The 18251-nt window shown below is 40.8% G+C and overlaps 1 protein-coding gene across 1 annotated transcript in view; it reads right to left on the bottom strand.

Moving 5' to 3' along the window:
• Window positions 1–17374, bottom strand: part of LOC103260063 (glutathione S-transferase alpha-4-like) — an 18723-nt gene extending 1349 nt beyond the window's left edge. Inside the window, exons 1-5 of the mRNA XM_008057700.1 lie at window positions 17288–17374; window positions 16260–16311; window positions 12615–12747; window positions 9663–9804; window positions 1836–1967 (exon numbers count right to left, since the gene is read on the bottom strand). Of these exons, the coding sequence (XP_008055891.1) occupies window positions 1836–1967; window positions 9663–9804; window positions 12615–12747; window positions 16260–16311; window positions 17288–17374 (546 nt within the window). The remainder of the gene's footprint in view (window positions 1–1835; window positions 1968–9662; window positions 9805–12614; window positions 12748–16259; window positions 16312–17287) is intronic.
• Between the last annotated feature and the right edge of the window lie 877 nt (window positions 17375–18251).

Raw genomic sequence — 18251 nt, forward strand, 5'->3', positions numbered from 1 at the left:
CAAAAAAAAAAAAAAAAATGCTATTATTTAATAGAGAAGAGGAAGGATCCTGTATTCATAGGGGAAGATCTCTAAAATGTATTGTTTAGTTTGAAGAAGGAGGAGGAGGAGGAGGAGGAGGAGGAAGAAGCATGGGCAGAAAAGAACATGCACTATTTTCTGTTTTGTGTTAGAAAGTGTTGGGGGGAATAAGAATATTTCTTTATATTTGCTTGTTTCTGCATAAACAAGAACACTGGAAGGATACACAAGAAACCAGTAAAAGTGATTATGGTCCAGGTATGGTGGCTCACAACTGTAACCCCAGCACTTTGGGAGGCTAGGGTGGGAGGATTCCTTGAGCCCAGGAGTTTGAGACCAGCCTAGGCAACATAGTCAGACTTCATCTCCACACACACACACACACACACACACACACACACAAAGCCGAATGTGGTGGCATGCACCTGTAGTACCAGCTACTAAGAAGGCTGAGGTGGGATCACCTGAGTCCAGGAGATTGAGGATGCAGTGAGCTGTGATCATGCCACTGTCCTCCAGCCTAGGTAACATAGTGAGACACCAACTCAAAAAAAAGTGATTATGGGAGCAGGATGATGGAAGAGCAGAGGTGAGAAGGAGACGTCTCAACTTATGACCTTTTTATGTAGCTCCAATTTTTCAAAAACATGTGATTTTACTGCCTTATGGAAATAAAATAGCACAACATTGCAAAGAATATTTGTTGACATGTAAATACACTCATGACAATTGAAAATAATACCAAAAGGAGGCCAGAAAACAATCTTTTAGTATGATCCTATTTTGGAGAAAAATACAAAATAATAAGTCATGAAACTCATGCAGTAACATTTGGCTGGTGAGATTAGAGGTCTTTTTTCTCTTATTCTGTTTGTTTATATAAATGTCTAATGTTGCTACGGGAACTTGCATATCTTTTACAATGAGAAAAATTTGCTATTATTATTATTTGTCTTTACAGATAAGGTCTTGCTCTGTCATTCAGAATGGAGTGCAGTTGTATAACATTTCTGTAGAGATGAGGTCTCACTATGTGGCCCAGCTGGCCTTGAACGCCTAGGTTCAAGTGAACCTTCTGCCTTAGCCTCCTGAGTGGCTGGGAATACAGGCACATGCCACCATACCTGGCTAATTTTTAAAATGTTTTCGTGAAGACAAGGGCTTGCTATGCTGCCCAAGCTGGTCTCAAACTCTTGGCCTCAAGCGATCCTCCCACCCCAGCCTCCCAAAGTACTAGGATTATAGATGTGAGCCACCACACCTGACCAAAAATGCCATTCTTAAACTACAAAACCCACGGTCACTTAGATAAAATGTTTCTAAGGAATTGGAATAGAGGCCAGGTAAGATCTGGCAGTAGCCAAATTCTGTGTGAGGGCTAGGGTAGAGCATAAACAAGAACACTGGCAGTGCCACGGCAGAAGCCCTGAGAGATTGGGGGCTACGTGGGGAACCCAGCATCAAGAGAACTAAAAGTGAGCAGGGTCGTTTGCTAGGAGCTAGAGAGACGCAACGAAGACAGAATTGCCAGCCTTGCTTTGTTAGGAAGAAAAGCTCAAAGCACTAGAAAAAGGAAAGCACTAAATGTTCACTCTAAAAATCAAAATACTCTTTTCTTTCTCTCTTCATAAAGTTTTATTTCCTAACAGGTCCTATAGTATAAGCAAGATAATATAACTAAAATAGATAAAATAATTATTTTTAAAACAGTCCTCAGGTTTCTTTTGAGATTGGCCTGGAGACACATTTTGTTTCGGTCTCCATTTCTGTTCATTTTTGTTTTCCAGGGCTTTGTGTGGTTGTTAATACATTACCTTCAGCAGAGGGAAGTCAGAAAGAACAGAAGCATTCATTTCTTCCACCATTAAAATAGCTTCTAACAGTTGTATGTCTGCCCAACTGAATTTGTTGCCAACAAGAAAATCCTCCCCATGGTTTTTTAAAATCTACAGAAAGAAAAATAACGAAGAGTATCAAATGGAATTAAAGACTATTTTGCTGGATTGCCTGAGCCCGCGGGTTCAAGACCCGCCTGGGCAACTTGGCGAGACCTCATCTCTACAATAAATCAAAAATTAGCTGGGCGTGGTAGCGTGCGCCTGTAGTTCCAGCTACTTGGAAGGCTGAGGTGGAAGGATCACCGGAGCCCAGCAGGTCGAGGCTGCGGTGGCCGGAAGCGGCCACTGCACTCCAGTGTGGGCGACAGAGTGAGACTCCAACTCAAAAAAAAAAAAAAAAAAAAAAGAAAAGACTATTTTGCCTGGCTGACCACTTACAAAAGCATGAAGTCTTTTGCACAGATTTTTGTTGTTGTTGTTAAATCTCCAATGCTAATAAGGAAAGGAAGAAACCAACACTCTTACATGTGCTATAAATTGGCACAATTTAAAAAAAATTGTCAGTGATTATCAAGGCCCTTTGGGTGGAAAAGTGCTAGTTCTGGGCTCCTGTTACAAATTTGGAGGTGGTTAAGTAAAACTGTACCCACCAGGACTGGGAGACACAGAATCTGCTGTGCCACCAGAAGAAACAAGTTACTCATGGGATACCAGAAGTCCAAACCTGAGCCACATAGCTCATTTTTCACTACCCAGCGAAAAATGAAACTTTGAGTAGCAGACACATTAAATATGGGTTTACTCCATAAATAAGGAACAAAGATAAATTCAAGCACCACATCTCTTCCTGTAACGCATACAATAAGAAAAATAAATACTGGTATAGACACACAAAAAAATGTCCAGAACCAGTGAATCGGCTCCCAGCCAAGGCAAAGATAAAGACACTTGATGAGTAGCCGGGATCGGTGGCTCAGCCTGTAATCCCACGCCTTGGGAGGCTGAGGTGAGTGGATTGCCTGAGCCCGCCGGTTCGAGACCCGCCTGGGCAACTTGGCGAGACCTCATCTCTACAATAAATCAAAAATCAGCCGGGTGTGGTAGCGCGCACCTGTAATTCCAGCTACTTGGAAGGCTGAGGCCGAAGGATCACCAGAGCCAGCAGTGGAGGTTGTGGTGGCCGGGAGCGCCACTGCACTCCAGTCTGGGCAACAGAGTGAAACTCCAACTCAAAAAAAAAAAAAAAAAAAACACTTGATGAGTGAGATCAGATATATCAAATACATGAGATGCGACTCCTGCTCAAGGCAAGCTCACAGCGGAAATCACACAGCATGTAATGAAACCATGTCCTCGGTGAGACAGAGGGAACAGACTCATGGAAAAAAGAATTTGGAACCACAGAGCCAAACATAAGAGTGAATTCTGTAAAGGGTTAAAAGTGTTTAATATGTTCAAAGAGATAATAAAAAGAAAGGCATACGAAGTTAAGAAATCAGTTAGACATGTTGATAAACATATATAAGTAGTGAGTGCCTTTTTAAAATTTTTTATTTATTTTTTATTCTTTTTTTTTTTTGAGTTGGAGTCTCACTCTGTCGCCCAGACTGGAGTGCAGTGGCCGCTCCCGGCCACCGCAGCTTCGACCTGCTGGGCTCCGGCGATCCTTCCACCTCAGCCTTCTGAGTAGCTGGAATTACAGGCGCACGCTACCACGCCCAGCTGATTTTTTGATTTATTGTAGAGATGAGGTCTTGCTGCCCAGGCGGGTTCTCGAACCCACAGGCTCAGGAAATCCACTCACCTCAGCCTCCCAAAGCCGCGGGATTACAGGCTGAGCCACCAAGCCCGGCTGTGAGTGCCTTTTAAAAAAACGAATTCGGAAGAGGTTAAAATCAAGTTGGATCAAAACCATAGACAGAGGAAGAAGAAAGTTTGTGGGGAAGTTGAAGTTTTGCCTTATGGAGAGAATGATAAAGACTAAAACAGTTTAAGAAAGAAGTGTTTACCTTCTGAACTATTAGATGAAAAGTTGAGAATAACAAAAACCTCACCAATCTACTAGGATTTGGTGGGGGTGGGAAAAGTTTTGCATTTGTCAAAAGAGAAAATAAAATGAAATAAGGAGGGTAAATACAAATGTATGAATGATGACAAGACACTTGCCTAGATGGCTCAAAAGCATAGAGTTGACATAAAGAATATATAAAGACATAAGAATATATAAAGACATATATAAAGCATAGAGTTGACATAAAGAATATATTATAGTATGCTGCTATGTACATAAAATATTTTAAGACCCAGACAGGTAAAAGTTTTTTAAGCAACTCAAAGCCAGGTCTCAAACTAGACAGAAAGAATCATATCAGATTCCTGAGAGTGACTGCCTTTGGGGAGGGAGAGAGCAAGGGATATAATATTTGAGTACAGTCCAAAGGAGACTTCAACTATCTATATAGATTTGTTTTAAGAAGGAAGAAGTCCTTAAGCAATAAAATAAAAATAATGACATCTGTCAGTGCCAAGTCATAGGTACACAGCAGTTCTTCTTTTGAAAATATTTTAAATCTGGTTGATTCTTCACCAACATGGGTTTGAACTGTGCAGGTTCACTTATACTCAAATTTTCTTCCACCACTGCCATACCTCTTCCTCCTCCTCCTCAGCCTACTCAGCATGAAGATGACAAGGATGAAGATGTTTATGATGACCTACTTTCACTCAATAAATAATAAATATATTTTCTCTTCCGTATGTTTTTCTTAATAATATATTTTCTCTAGCCTACCTTATTGTAAGACTACAGTATATAATACACATAACATGTAAAATATGTGTTGATTGATTGCTCATGTTGTCGGTAACGCTTTTGGTCAACAGTAGGCAATGAGTAGTTAATTTTGGGGGGAATAAAAAGTTTTATGTGGATTTTCAACTACCTGGGGGAGGATCAGTACTCCAGTTTTCACATTGATCAAGGGTCAATTGTAATAGAATAACAGGTCAAAATTAGTTTCTGTATAATTACAATGATCTAAAAATCTAAAAAAAAAAAACCACCCAAATATATATTGAAAAGACTGGGAGGAAACACATGAAAATAATACTGACATTATTTACCTTTTTGTGGTGAGGAAAGTAGCCGTTTATTTCTTTCTACATTTTACAATTTTGTATTGTCCAATTTTTTATTAATGAACATCTACTTCTCATAATTTTAAAAACTCACCTTTCTTTCAGAAATAAAATTTAATCTCTGAATGCAAAAATTTTAACTTACATATTTCAAAATACAGCATCTAGGATATTGAGTTGCAAGAGACAATATTGTTTTGTTTGGCAAAAGTAGTTCAGTTATCTAGGTGAATCAGAGAAGCAGGGTTTGCTTTCTGTTCAGGTGCATGATCTTCACACAGACAAAGCTCTATCCCAAAGCCCCAGGAAGAATGCCTTGCTTGAACCAGCAGCCTCCAGAATACATGTTCTTGGTCAGAAGGGATATTGAGAAAGATGACTTGGCAAGTAACAAAAGCCCGAGTCCCCGTGATGTGTCAGGATGATGCATCATTTTGAAATAGTTCCCAGGACTTTAACTTAAGGAAATTAGTAATTTTGCATTTAAATTCAAAGCACAATCAAAATTATTGAGTATGCCCTGTCTTACAGAGAAAAAGTAACACTGTCCTGGCCAAAGACTAGACTCAAGAATGTAGCATATTTCAAAAAGTACAAGCAGGATATGAATGAATCATATAGTTACATTTTACCAAGACATTCACTGGAAGCAAACTAAACACTAAGGTACATTTAAAAAATTTATTGTATTTCCATATGAATTCCTGTATTGTCGTTTCCAGGTCTGAGAAGAATGCTCCTGGTAATTTAATGAATATTGCGTTAAATCTGTAGATTGCCTTGGGTAGGATGGACATCTTAACAATGTTGACTCTTCCAATCCATAAGCATGAAATATTTTTCCATTTGTTTGTGTCATCTTTGACTTATTTGAGCAGTGTTCTGTAGTTTTCAACTAAAACTACAGAACACTGCTGTAGTACCAGGTCTTTGACTTCTCTGGTTGGGAGGATGCCAAGTGCCCATGCCATAAGAGATAAGATAGACAAGTGCAACCTCAAATTGACAAGCTTCTTGCAATGCCAAAGAAACCACTGAGAGAGCGGAGAGACAGCCCACAGACTGGGCAAAAATATTTGCCAACTGTATATCTGACAAAGGTCTAACATCTAGAATCTATAAGTAACTCAAATGTGCTGAAAAGAAAAAAACAAACAGCCCCATTACAAAGTGGACAAAAAGTTATGAATAGAAGACATATGGACAGCCAACAGATAAGTGAAAAAATGCTCAGCCTCACTAGTCATCAAAGAAATGCAAATTAAAACCACATTGAGATACCACCTAACTCCAGTCAGGGTGGCCATCATCAATAACTCAAAAAACAGCAGATGCTAGAGAGGGTGCGGCAAAAAGAGAACACTTCTACCCTGTTGGAAGGAGTGTAAACTAGTACAACCTCTATGGAAAACAGTTTGGCAATTCTTAAAAGGTCTAAAAATTGACCTCCCATATGACCCGCAATCCCCCTACTGGGAATATACCCAGAGGAATTCAAATCACTCTATAAAAAAGATACCTGCACATGCATGTTTATTGCAGCATTATTTACAATAGCAAACACATGGAACCAACAGTGCTGTCCATTGAAAGAGAACTAGAGTAAAAAAATGTGGTACACATACATAATGGAATATTATGCAGCCATAAAGAAGGACAAAATTATGAACTTTGCAGCAACTTGGATGGACTTAGAGGCTATAATACTGAGTGATCTATCACAGAAACAAAGAATCGAGTATCACATGTTTTCACTCATAAGTGAACCTTGAACAACTATCATAATACTATAAAAAAGGGATTGGCAGTTGTGGGAATCTGCCAGGGGAGGAGGGGCACACCTCATCAACAAGGGTACTGCATAATGAACATTTATATACTTAACCCTGAATTGTACCCCACATATTTAAAATAAAAAAATTCAAAATATAAAAATGTATTATATACAACTCCAAGTTAAGTAAAACAGCTTTATAAGTGACTATTCTGAGTAATCCAACATCTGATTAAGGAGGGACTTGGGGGCCAGAATATGTTACCCAGAGAATCATGCTTCACTGCTATGGGTTAATAACCAAGAATTTGAGCCCCAATCTCCTGAGGTTGTATCAAAGCAGCCTCTTCCAGCTACCAGTTGTTTTGTCTGTTTGTCCCAGTGCTATACAGATATTATCATTCCTTATGGGTACTGTGACATGAAAAAGTTAGAAAACATAAAAGTAACCAGAGCTGGCCAGGCTCGGTGGCTCAGTCTGTAATCCCAACACTTTGGGAGGCCGAGACGAGGGGATTGCCTGAGCCCACGAGTTTCAGACCAGCCAGGACAACTTGGCAAGACCTCGTCTCTACAATAAATCAAAAAAATTAGTCAGGCATGGTAGCACACACTACTTGGAAGGTTGAGGTGGAAGGATAGCGGAACCCAGTAGGTTGATGCTGGGGTGGCCATGAGTGTGCCACTGTACTCCAGCCTGGGTAACAGAGTGAGACTCCAACTCAAAAAATAAATAAATAAATAAAAGTAATCAGAGCTTCCTGGGAAAATGGCAAAATCAGAGCTGAAGAAGAAAATGTACGAGATGAGCTGGGAGCATCCTGTCATATCAGAGAACAAGGAAGTTCGTCTGGGTCATGTCAAAAAGTCCAGGGGCAAACTTGAAGAAGCTACCACTGACCCAAAGGTGAAATACTCGAGCCTTAAGAATAAGATCTTTGGGTTGGGCACGGTGGCTCATGCCTGTAATCCCAGGACATTGGGAGGCCGAGGCAGGAAGATTGCTTGAGCCCAGGAGTTTGATATCAGTTTGGGCAATATAACAAGATCTTGTCTCTACAAAGAAATAAAAATATTAGCCAGATGTGGTGGTGTGAGTCTGTAGTCCCAGATACTCAGGAGGCTGAAGTGTGAGGATCACTTGAGCACAGAAAGTCAAGGCTGCAGTGAGCCAGGATTACGCCACCATACTCCAGCCTGGTCGACAAAATGAGACCCTGTCTCAAAAAAAAAAAAAAAAAGAGTAGAACCATAATGCTACTTAAAGGACAAAAACAAGAACAAAATTCATTGCTTCCCTTTGAAGATGCTAGGTAACTAACTTATTTTTTTAAAGTGGCAAACCAAGCATGGATCCTCCCTTCCTACATAAGTCATACTCACAAATATATATTATATTATAGAAAATATTCCAGCTAATAAATGAAGAGGGGCTGATTGGAATGTCAACATGTGGCATCCACTAATAAATCAGTGTAACAAATCAATGTAGCTAGGCTTGGATAGTCAATTGCACGAACATTGTAGAGCAAAAATAACCAGACAATTTATGTTCCCTGATGACCTACATAACACCACCTGTAAAGTAGTCTGGCCAAAATAACCGAGACTGACCCTGATCAAACTTCTCCTTTCAATTTGCAATTTATGAGAAATCTAGAAACAAAGAAGTATGGTACCATGAGTAAAACCCAGACCATGGGAAACCTCTACTAGATAAGTACAAGAGGAAAAAAGGAGAGAGAGACCGAGAAGAAGGAGCTTACAGATTAAAAAGACCTTAAGAAATGTGTTGATTAATCAATGCAGTTGCATTTGATCCTGATTTGAATAAATAAAGAATTTTTAAAAATCTTTTGGGAAGTACTGGATTAGGCTACACACTGATTTCAAAATTGGTAATATGATAAAGTACATTGAATACTACAATTCAAATAATTACATTACTTATCTTAAACAAGAAGGCATTTCAACAATGCTGTATGTTGTACCTGAATAAAACAGGAACTTGTTTGTCTAGTACTCTGAGGTACTGATGGAATTATTCATTATAGTTTAGTCAGAAATGAATTGTTCTCTCACAAGGCGAAGATTGAGGATATATACACACAATTCTTTCATCCAGCAAAACCTCATGAAACCCTAAGCTACCAAGTCTCCCTTATCATTTTCCGTGCTGCCAGATGGACGAGAAGGACATCTGTCATTAATATTCACTCCAAAATGACTTCAGGAAACTTGTAACTTTAAGAGACTTTGTCTTTTGGTCAAGACATGATGACCCTCTAGTACAGACCTAAAAAAAAAAAAAAAAAAATCTCCTGACAGTGAATTCAGGGTGGTCACACCTTGGTTAATGTCCTATTTTAAAAATCAGAACAAGCCGGGCTCGGTGACTCAGCCTGTAATCCCGCGCCTTTGGGAGGCTGAGGTGAGTGGATTGCCTGAGCCCGCGGGTTCAAGACCCGCCTGGGCAGCAAGACCTCATCTCTACAATAAATAAAAAAAAAATCAGCTGGGCATGGTAGCACATGCCTGTAATTCCGGCTACTAGGAAGGCTGAGGGGAAGGATCGCTGGAGCCCAGCAGGCGAGGCTGCGGTGGCCGGGAGCAGCCACTGCACTCCAGTCTGGGCGACAGAGTGAGACTCCAACTCAAAAAAAAAAAAAAAAATCAGAACAGAAATGCCATATACTTTCATTGTACTTGGTTTATTCCAACTCTGCATTGTTGGAGGCTCCCGAATTTTACCTGTTATTTGTTCTGGAATCCTTATTAAAGTTTGAACCTAAAAGCAGTAAAGCTCTCATATGGCTTCTCTCTGTCCAGATATTCACTCGAGATATTCTCAGTGACCGGAAATGTAAAAGCCCTGGGTCCCTGCAGCCTACCTTTTCATAGACAGGAAAGTACCGGGTTTTAGCTTTCTTCACAGCTGAAGCAAGGCCTTCCTCTTTTTCCTTAGGAGGTTGGAACGGGGACGCCATTATTGGAAACATCAGGTCCAAGGTGCCGTCAGTGTACATGTCGATCCTGGCAAAACACCATGACACATTCTGAGAGGAACTTTCGAGTACAGGGTTTCCTAATCACATCCTTCTATGGTGAAAATAGATGTTGGAGCAAATGACTTTTGATTCTCCTCCTTAAACTTCAGCTCTCATGAATGATTTCTGTTCCAGAACCAGCCAAGTGGCCAGGATATAGTAGGGTCTCTGGAAAAGTTTACTGAATAATAGGATGTATGAAAGAATTCATGGCCGGGCTCGGTGGCTCAGCCTGTAATCCTGCGCCTTTGGGAGGCTGAGGTGAGTGGATTGCCTGAGCCCGCGGGTTCGAGACTCGCGTGGGCAGCGAGACCTCATCTCTACAATAAATCAAAAAATCAGCCGGACGTGGTAGCACATGCCTGTAATTCCGGCTACTTGGAAGGCTGAGGCGGAAGGATCGCCGGAGCCCAGCAGGTCGAGGCTGCGGTGGCCGGGAGCGGCGACCGCACTCCAGTCTGGGCAACAGAGTGACACTCCAACTCAAAAAAAAAAAAGAAGGAATTTATGAATGCCTCTAAGTTGAAATCTGCCATATACAAATAATTGGATTATTATGACTTTAAAAACTGAACTTGGCCAAGCACAGTGGCTCATGCCTATAATCCCAGTACTTTGGGAGGCCGAGGCAGGAGGATCACTTGAGCCCAGGAGTTCAAGACCAGAGTGGGCAACATAGTACAACCTCATCTCTACACAACATCAAAAAATTAGCCAAGAGCAGTAGTGTGCACCTGTAGTAAAAGTTACTTGGGAGTCTAAGGCGGAAGGATCACCTGAGCCCAGGAGGTCAAGGCTGCAGTGAGCCATGATTGTGCTACTGTACTCCAACCTAGGTGACAGAGTGAGATCCTGACTCAAAAAATAAATAAATAAAAATAAATTTAAAAAATAAAACTGAACTCAATGAAGTTTACCAAAAGTGCAAAAATATTTGTACCAGAACCTTTCATTTTAGTTAGAGAAGATATGCAATTTTTTTTTTTTTAGTTGGAGCCTCACTCATTCAGGCTGGAGTGCAGTGGCATGCACACTCATGGCCACCCCAGCATCAACCTTCTGAGCTCCAGCTATCCTTCTGCCTTAGCCTTCCAAGTAGACGGAACTACAGATGCACGCTACCATGCCTGGCTATTTTTTATTTTATTGTAGAGATGAGGTCTCGCCAAGTTGCCTGGACTGGTCTCAAACCCGCGGGCTTAGGCAATCCACTCGCCTTGGCCTCCCAAAGTGCTGGAATTACAGGCTGAGTCACCGAGCCCAGCTGAAGATATGCAATTTAACAAGTCTTTTGTTGACCTGACAACAGAGAAATAAAAAATTAATTTCCTAGAGAGGTCAGACAAACAGTTCTATTCCATTCCCTTTAAAGTTTTTTCTTTCATTGACAAATACTAAAAAAAAAGTTATTATTATTATTATATAAATATAATATATTTACAATATTTATTTATATTTATATAATAATATAAATTTATTTATATAAGAATATAAATATAAATAAATATTATTATTATTTACTGGCTTTTGGTGCAGTCACAGTGTGCTAGTTATCTCTACAAATGTGTCTTCCCCACTATGCACTAATTGCCCAATTAATTTGCTTTAATGATTGTCTATAGTCTTTGCCTTTCCTTTTAACTGCATATCAGAAAAGAATGTTAGCCAGGTATGGTATTGCATGCCTATAATTCCAGCTATCTGGAAGGCTGAGGAGGGAGGTTTATTTGAGCCCAAGAGGTCGAAGTTCAGTGATTTATCACAGAAACAAAGAACAGAGTACCATATGTTCTCTCACTCATAAGTGGACCTTGAACAATTATTATAATACTATAAGAAAGGGATTGGCAGTAGTGGGAAACTGTCAGGAGAGGGGGGCGGGATTGGCAGTTGAGGGAAACTGCTAGGGGAGGGAGGGGCATACCTCATCAACAAGGGTACCTGCATAATCAATGTTTGTATACCTAACCCTGAATTGTACCCCAAATCTTTATAATAATAATAATAAAAGAGGTTGAAGCTGTGGTGAGTCGTGATCATGCCATTGCACTGCAGCCTGGTTGACAGAGTGAGATCCTTACTTGAATAAATAAATAAAAAGAATGATGGAGCCAGCTCAGTAGTGCATACCTCCGCTCCCAGCTACTCAGAAGGTTGAGGCAAGAGGATCACTTGAGCCCAGAAGTTTGAGACCAGCCTGGGCAACATAGTGAGACTCTGTCTCTAAAAAATAAAGAATTTTTTAAAAGAATACTGTATTTCATTGTCCTATTTGAATTACAAATCATTTTTCTTCCATGTTAGATTGTCATCTGGCCCACTTGGAGTCTATTACAGTTCATGCCTGACCTAGAGAAAAAGAATATTAATGACACTCTCTATAGCTTAGGACACGTATCTTGGAAAAAAATTATGGCTATTGTTTAAATCCAATTTTAAGATATGCATCAAAACAATAAAAAACAGGTCCCTTTTCATATTAGTACTGATAGCATTACAAAAGGATCATATTCAAACATAGTTTGATGGTGCTTTTTTGTCACATACCATTGGAATTGCAGGTTGGCATGACTAAGTCTGTTTAAAGATGGAGATATGGGATATCACTATCTGCACTATGAGTAGTACACGAAAAGAGAAGCTGGGGCATACCAGGTCTAGCAAGACATCTCTCCTCTCCCCACTTCTCTTCTCCTCTCAGCCTAGTCTGAAAGGGACACCCAAACCAGGTCTCAGTTGGTGCAGGACTTCTGAAGCTTGGGAAAGAACCATGTGCGGGCACAAACGCTACAGTACCTGACTCTTTCCTTCAGGTCCTTCCCATAGAAGTCGTACTTAGCGGCGAGGTAGCTGAGGATGGCTCTCGTCTGAGTCAATGCCATTCCGTCAATTTCAACCAAAGGCACCTGGCCGAAAAGCAGGCGTCCATCTGGGGTTTGGGCAAAGAGAGGTTAAGGTACGCTTTTTCAATGGTTGCTATAAGTCTACAGGATGAGTCACTTCTAATTTCTGAATGATTTTTAGTTTTTATCAAAGTGATGAATTAAAGACCCCAGTTGTTGACAAAATACCTACCATTTGCTTCATGTAAAATTTGAGATTTATTTATTTATGCATTATTAAACAATTCATAATGTTTAATGCATTGTTGTCTGTTGGTTAATCATGATTATTTAAGATTTTCCATGGGTATTATAACCATGTTAGAGTATGGATGCTTCTGGTTCTCAAAGTTTAGGGTGCAGGAGAATCATCTGGGGTGGGGGTGTTAAAAATACCCACCACACTTCCCAGGTCCACTGATTAATAGGGTCTAGGAGTCTGCGTTCTTTAAAAAACACACCAGGCATCACTCTGGGTAGACATGGCAGCAGGATGGGTGTGACAAAAAGAACCCAGGCAGCCTTGGGTTCAAATGTCAACTTTAGCTCTTTCCAGCCATGTGGCTTTCAGCAAATTACTCATCTGGGCTTCAGCATTCTTTCTTTAGAATAGTAAGAATCAGTAATCAGTAATCTATGTTTGGTAACATCAAGTTCTCTTTTTTGCAAGCAACTGCACATATAAATAACACATTGGAAGATAAATGACAAATATTGCTCTTTTCCTGGGGTCTTGAAGAAATGAATAGCTTTCACTATTTCCATAAGCACCTTCACATGCAGGAAGCAGAGTTCACCAGTGCACTGGCAATGGCTAAATCAGTTTTTCCAGCTTCTAAAACTGCTCCCCTTGATTTGATGACAGGCAGCAGAAGATGTGGGAGGAACACCTCCACAAGAGCCAGTGATGGCCTTCCAGAGAGCAGTATTCCTGTGTAGCTGAATATACTTAGGCAGGTGTCTAACTCCTCTGAGTTGTTTCCTGACCTGAAGCATTATGTCCTGCTCATCCTATCCAGATTCTCTGAATAGAAATAAGACTGTGCTTTGGCTATGCTTTGGAAATATTAGTCCTATAATTCATGGAGAGGCTGCAAAACCTCCATCGACTAAAGGTACTTCTACATGTATTCAATATTGAATGGGTATCAATATTGAAAGCCAGGCACTATGCCACTTCTCGGGAGTGATCCAAATGTTCATTAGAAGTGATGCCTGGCCGGGCATGGTGGTTCAAGCCTGTAATCCCAGCAAGAGGACTGAAGAGGTGAGAGGATTGCCTGAGCCCAGGGATTCCAGACCAGCCTGGGCAACTTGGTGAGACCTCATCTCTACAATATATCAAAACATTAGCCAGGCACGGTAGCACGTGCCTGTAGTTCCATCTACTTGTAAGGCTGAGGTGGAAGGATTGTCTGAGTCCAGCAGGTCGATGCTGGGATGACGTGAGCGTGCCACTGCATTCCAGCCTGGGCAACAGAGTGAGACTCTGACTCAAAAAAAAAAAAAAAAAGTGATACCTGCCTCTGGGAACATATGGTCTTCTTCAAAGGGATTTTTAAAAATTTCAGATCAAGAGTGAAGGAATCATTTAGTTCAATCCCCTCAAATTATAGACAAAGGTATTGCAGAGGTCAAGGGAGATGAATGTAATTCACCCAAACTCACACAGTCAGGGGACAGCCAAGGCAACAGAAGGAGGCCTCCTAACTCCCAGTCCAGTGCTCTCTCACAAATAACAGTAAAGCCCAGGAGACAGGTCAAGAGTTGGAGGATTTCGGAGGCTGGAGGAACATTTCTTGCCGGAAATGCTCATACAAGAGTTTCTAGGATCCATTCACTTATTCAATATGTATGTTTCAACGCCAACTGTATACCAGGGACTGTTCTTGTCTGAGGTGCAGTAGTGCAGGAAAAAAGAGGAAGTGTTTCAGAGGGATTCCAGATAATAAAGTTCCTGGGCAAGAACTGAGGAAGGGGTAGACAGGTCCTACTTACTCAATAAGATCTTCTGGTACATTACAGTCTACAACTATAGAATTCTTTTCATTTCATCGTAAGGAGACAGAGATGCAGAGAAGGTAAAGGTCTTGCCCAGAGTCATACAGTTTATAAGTGGCAGTTGTGTTAACTACTAGGTGAATGTCCTCCTTAAAATCAATTTGTGTTAACCTCATGTGTTTATCAGCAATAGTGAGGACACCCAGGTTTCCTTAGATAAGAAAAATAACGTTATGGCTGTTAGAAGTGTATGTATTCATCTTGACTCTCAGTATGATAAATGTTTCTGGGGAACTGGTATGCTTTAGAACTCTGTCTTGAGTCAAAATTTAATCCAATGTGGATGCTTTCCATAGTCTTGACTCTGGTCTAATAAAATGGTTTCTATTAACCTGCTAGTGAAAAAGTGTTAAACAAACAAACAAAAAAGATACCTGCACACACATGTTTGTTGCTGCATTATTCACAATAGCAAAAACATGGAACAAATCATACTGCCCATTGAAAGTGGACTGGATAAATAAAATGTGGTACATATACATGATGAAATATTACACAGCCAAAAAGAAAAACAAAAGTATGAACTCTGCAGCAACTTGGATGGATTTAGAGTCTATATGATTTATCACAGAAACAAAGAACTGACTACCACATGTACTCACTCATAAGTGGACCCTGAACATTTAACAAAACAGTATAAGAAAGGGATTGGCAGTAGTGGGAAACTGCCGGTGGGAGGGCTGGGGGAACGGGTTACACAACACCAATAAGGGTACCTAATCTCAAACCAGGTGAAGTGGGGACCAAAGGGAGGCCCAAACTTTACCTGTATGATGAGCACTTGTATACCTAATCCTGAACTGTACCCCACATCTTTAAAATAAAAATAGAAAAAGTAGATGTGGGCTAGGTGCAGTGGCTCACACCTGTAATCCCAGCACTTTGGGAAGCCAAGGCGAGAGGATTGCCTGAGTCCAGAAGTTCGAGACCAGCCTGGGCGCCATGGTGAGTCCTTGTCTCTACAAAAACCAGAAAAATTCACCAGGTGTGGTGGTGTGTGCTTGTCATCCCAGCAGGTTGAGGCTGTGATTGTGCCACTGTACTAGACAGAATGAGAGTCTGACTCAAAAAAAGAAAAAGGAACAAAGAAAGAAAATAAAGAAAAAGTGAATGTGATCATGAGAACTGGAGAATATCTTAGGTCAGATTCACCCTCCCTCTGCCCCCTCCTCTCCAACCCACTGGATCATTATTTAAGATTGCTTAAAGGATTTTTTGGTGGAATGATGAGTATTGAACCAATCAGCACTAGTCAACCTATGGGATCAAATTACTGAGGTCACCATGACGACCTACTTAATGAGTTTGGCTAAGGCAGATGACACACTTGGCTGTGTGCCAGGGACACAGCAAACAGCCATTTGATGTTAGTAGTCATGCTCTGTGCTTGCCTTTTCTACTACTTGCCACTCTAAAGCTCTGTGTTCTTAATCATAGTAAATATTTCCAGAATCAAGCTTTTATTCTTTCCAATAAGATTGAATAAATCTAAGCTCACCCTTCTGCACCTTCTCATATTGTTCTCTTGTTTCAAAAAGTTCTTCTTCAAACTAGATCAAGGAGAGAGAGAGAGATACATTATCATATAACTTTTAGGCCTTCAAGAAAAAAAGAGAGAAACACGGTATTAAATTCCCAAGGTCTTCCAGATTAAAATTTTAAAGGAAATAACAAATGTATCCACTAGTACATGGCTGAAAATTCTGACAGAGTGTGTGTATAGATAAGTTTAGACCACCATGGCACTGGCAGTTCTTTCTGGGTTTTGTCTACTTAAAGGATACCCCCAAGCCCTCATTCTTATTTTTCTTTTTCTTCATCTTGTTTCTCCCCTCTCTCCAAACTCTTGTTTTTTCTCTGACTCCCCCAAGGATTTCTCCTCTTCCCATTTCTCTCTTTTCTTCTCTCTCTTCTGTGTTGCTCTCGCTCCATACCGGGACAAATTAATTTTCTTTTTGATGTTCACATATTCAAAGAGAAGGACCCAGAAATCATTACTTAGGCGAGGTTATCATAATTTACTGATGAAGTTTCTAAAGCTTTTGTGAGAAAGATTGATTTTTTTTAATCCTCCAAACCTTGAGATGGGTTGGAGTAAGGTGACCAGTGTCGGGAGACACCCCTAAAGGGAAAAGAGGGAAATGAAGCTCCCAGCTAGTGGCCGTAGAGCTATGTGACTGAGGTGAGGAGTGGAGGTAGAGTGGGAAAGACCTCAGATAGTCAGCTGGTGCCAGTGGCAGAACAAGGCAGATGTGGATCTCCTCTCTCCTTTGTCCTGGGATGATCTGAGACCTTTTCAGCTCCTATGAAGCTTCCAGAACACCCCTCAGTATCCCACCTCCTCCCTAGCCTACCACCCACCCAGGACCCCATCCCTCCCTCACCTCTTACAAAGGAAGTGGTTGGTTAGAAAGTAAGAGCAAGCAGAGCCTGAAGGCACGCACCATCCTGAAGTTTGAAGGGGAAAGGGAATGGCTTCAATCCCACCCAAGTTATTCTCCTTCCTTTTCCCAGTTGGGAACCAACCTCTACTCCAGCTGCGGCCAGCAGCCAGCGGATGGACTCCATCCTGCCCCTGCCAGGAAAGTAGTAGAGCTTGGGTTTGGCTGCCATAACTCCTGCCTTGGGGATCTCTAAAGGACAAAATAAAAAATATATACATATGTTTAAACAACTGTAATGCAGTGACCCCAAATCTGAGAGGGCTTGTGGATAGTGTTTACCTATACAAAAGAAGTCACCTGGAGGTCCAGCAGGGAAAAACTTTGGTTTACTAAAACTTATGGGAGGCACTGATGGCAGCAGGTCGGTGAAGAATCTGCACTTCAGGGCTGTATAGCAAGCAGTTTTATAATCAAAGCAATCAAGTTAAGCATTCAAATTCCCATATGATGCGATGCGCACAATTACGTTGATTGAGCATGATGACTACATTGTTTTCAGCTTTGCTTGATCACCTGCATTCCATGACTCATTACTGGTAATATGCATACCTTTCAGAGGCCACTCCCTGAAGGAGGGGGCAGGAAGAAGCCAAGTATAAGCGAGAGAGTCCATGTCCGGACAATACCCCACCACAGCGAACTAACACCTATGGTATGTCTCCATTTATAGCAATGCCAAAATAGGTAAAACAAAACAATTGTTCAGGATACACATATAGGAGGGCCAACGATGAAGAAAAGCAAAATAATAATAAAAATAATAATAACCACAGAAACAGGATAATTGTTACTTCTAGTGAAGAGAATAGGGTTGTGATTGGGGAGGGCATTCAAGGTTTCTGGGATGCCAACAATGTTTTATTTCTCGAGCAGAATTAGTAGTCTATATAATTTGTCTTAAAATTGCACATAAATGTGTTTGCACTCTATAAATGCTCTAGCTCACAATTTAAGAAAAAAGAACAAGCTATACATAATAAGCTATCAAGATATTCTGTAGAGTTGAGAGATTGCCACTGATATTTTGAGAAAGGAACCAGGAGTTA

This window comes from Carlito syrichta, unplaced genomic scaffold, assembly GCF_000164805.1.
Source record: "Carlito syrichta isolate Samal-C Ts95f unplaced genomic scaffold, Tarsius_syrichta-2.0.1 Scaffold303106, whole genome shotgun sequence".
In the NCBI taxonomy this organism is placed as follows: domain Eukaryota; kingdom Metazoa; phylum Chordata; class Mammalia; order Primates; family Tarsiidae; genus Carlito; species Carlito syrichta.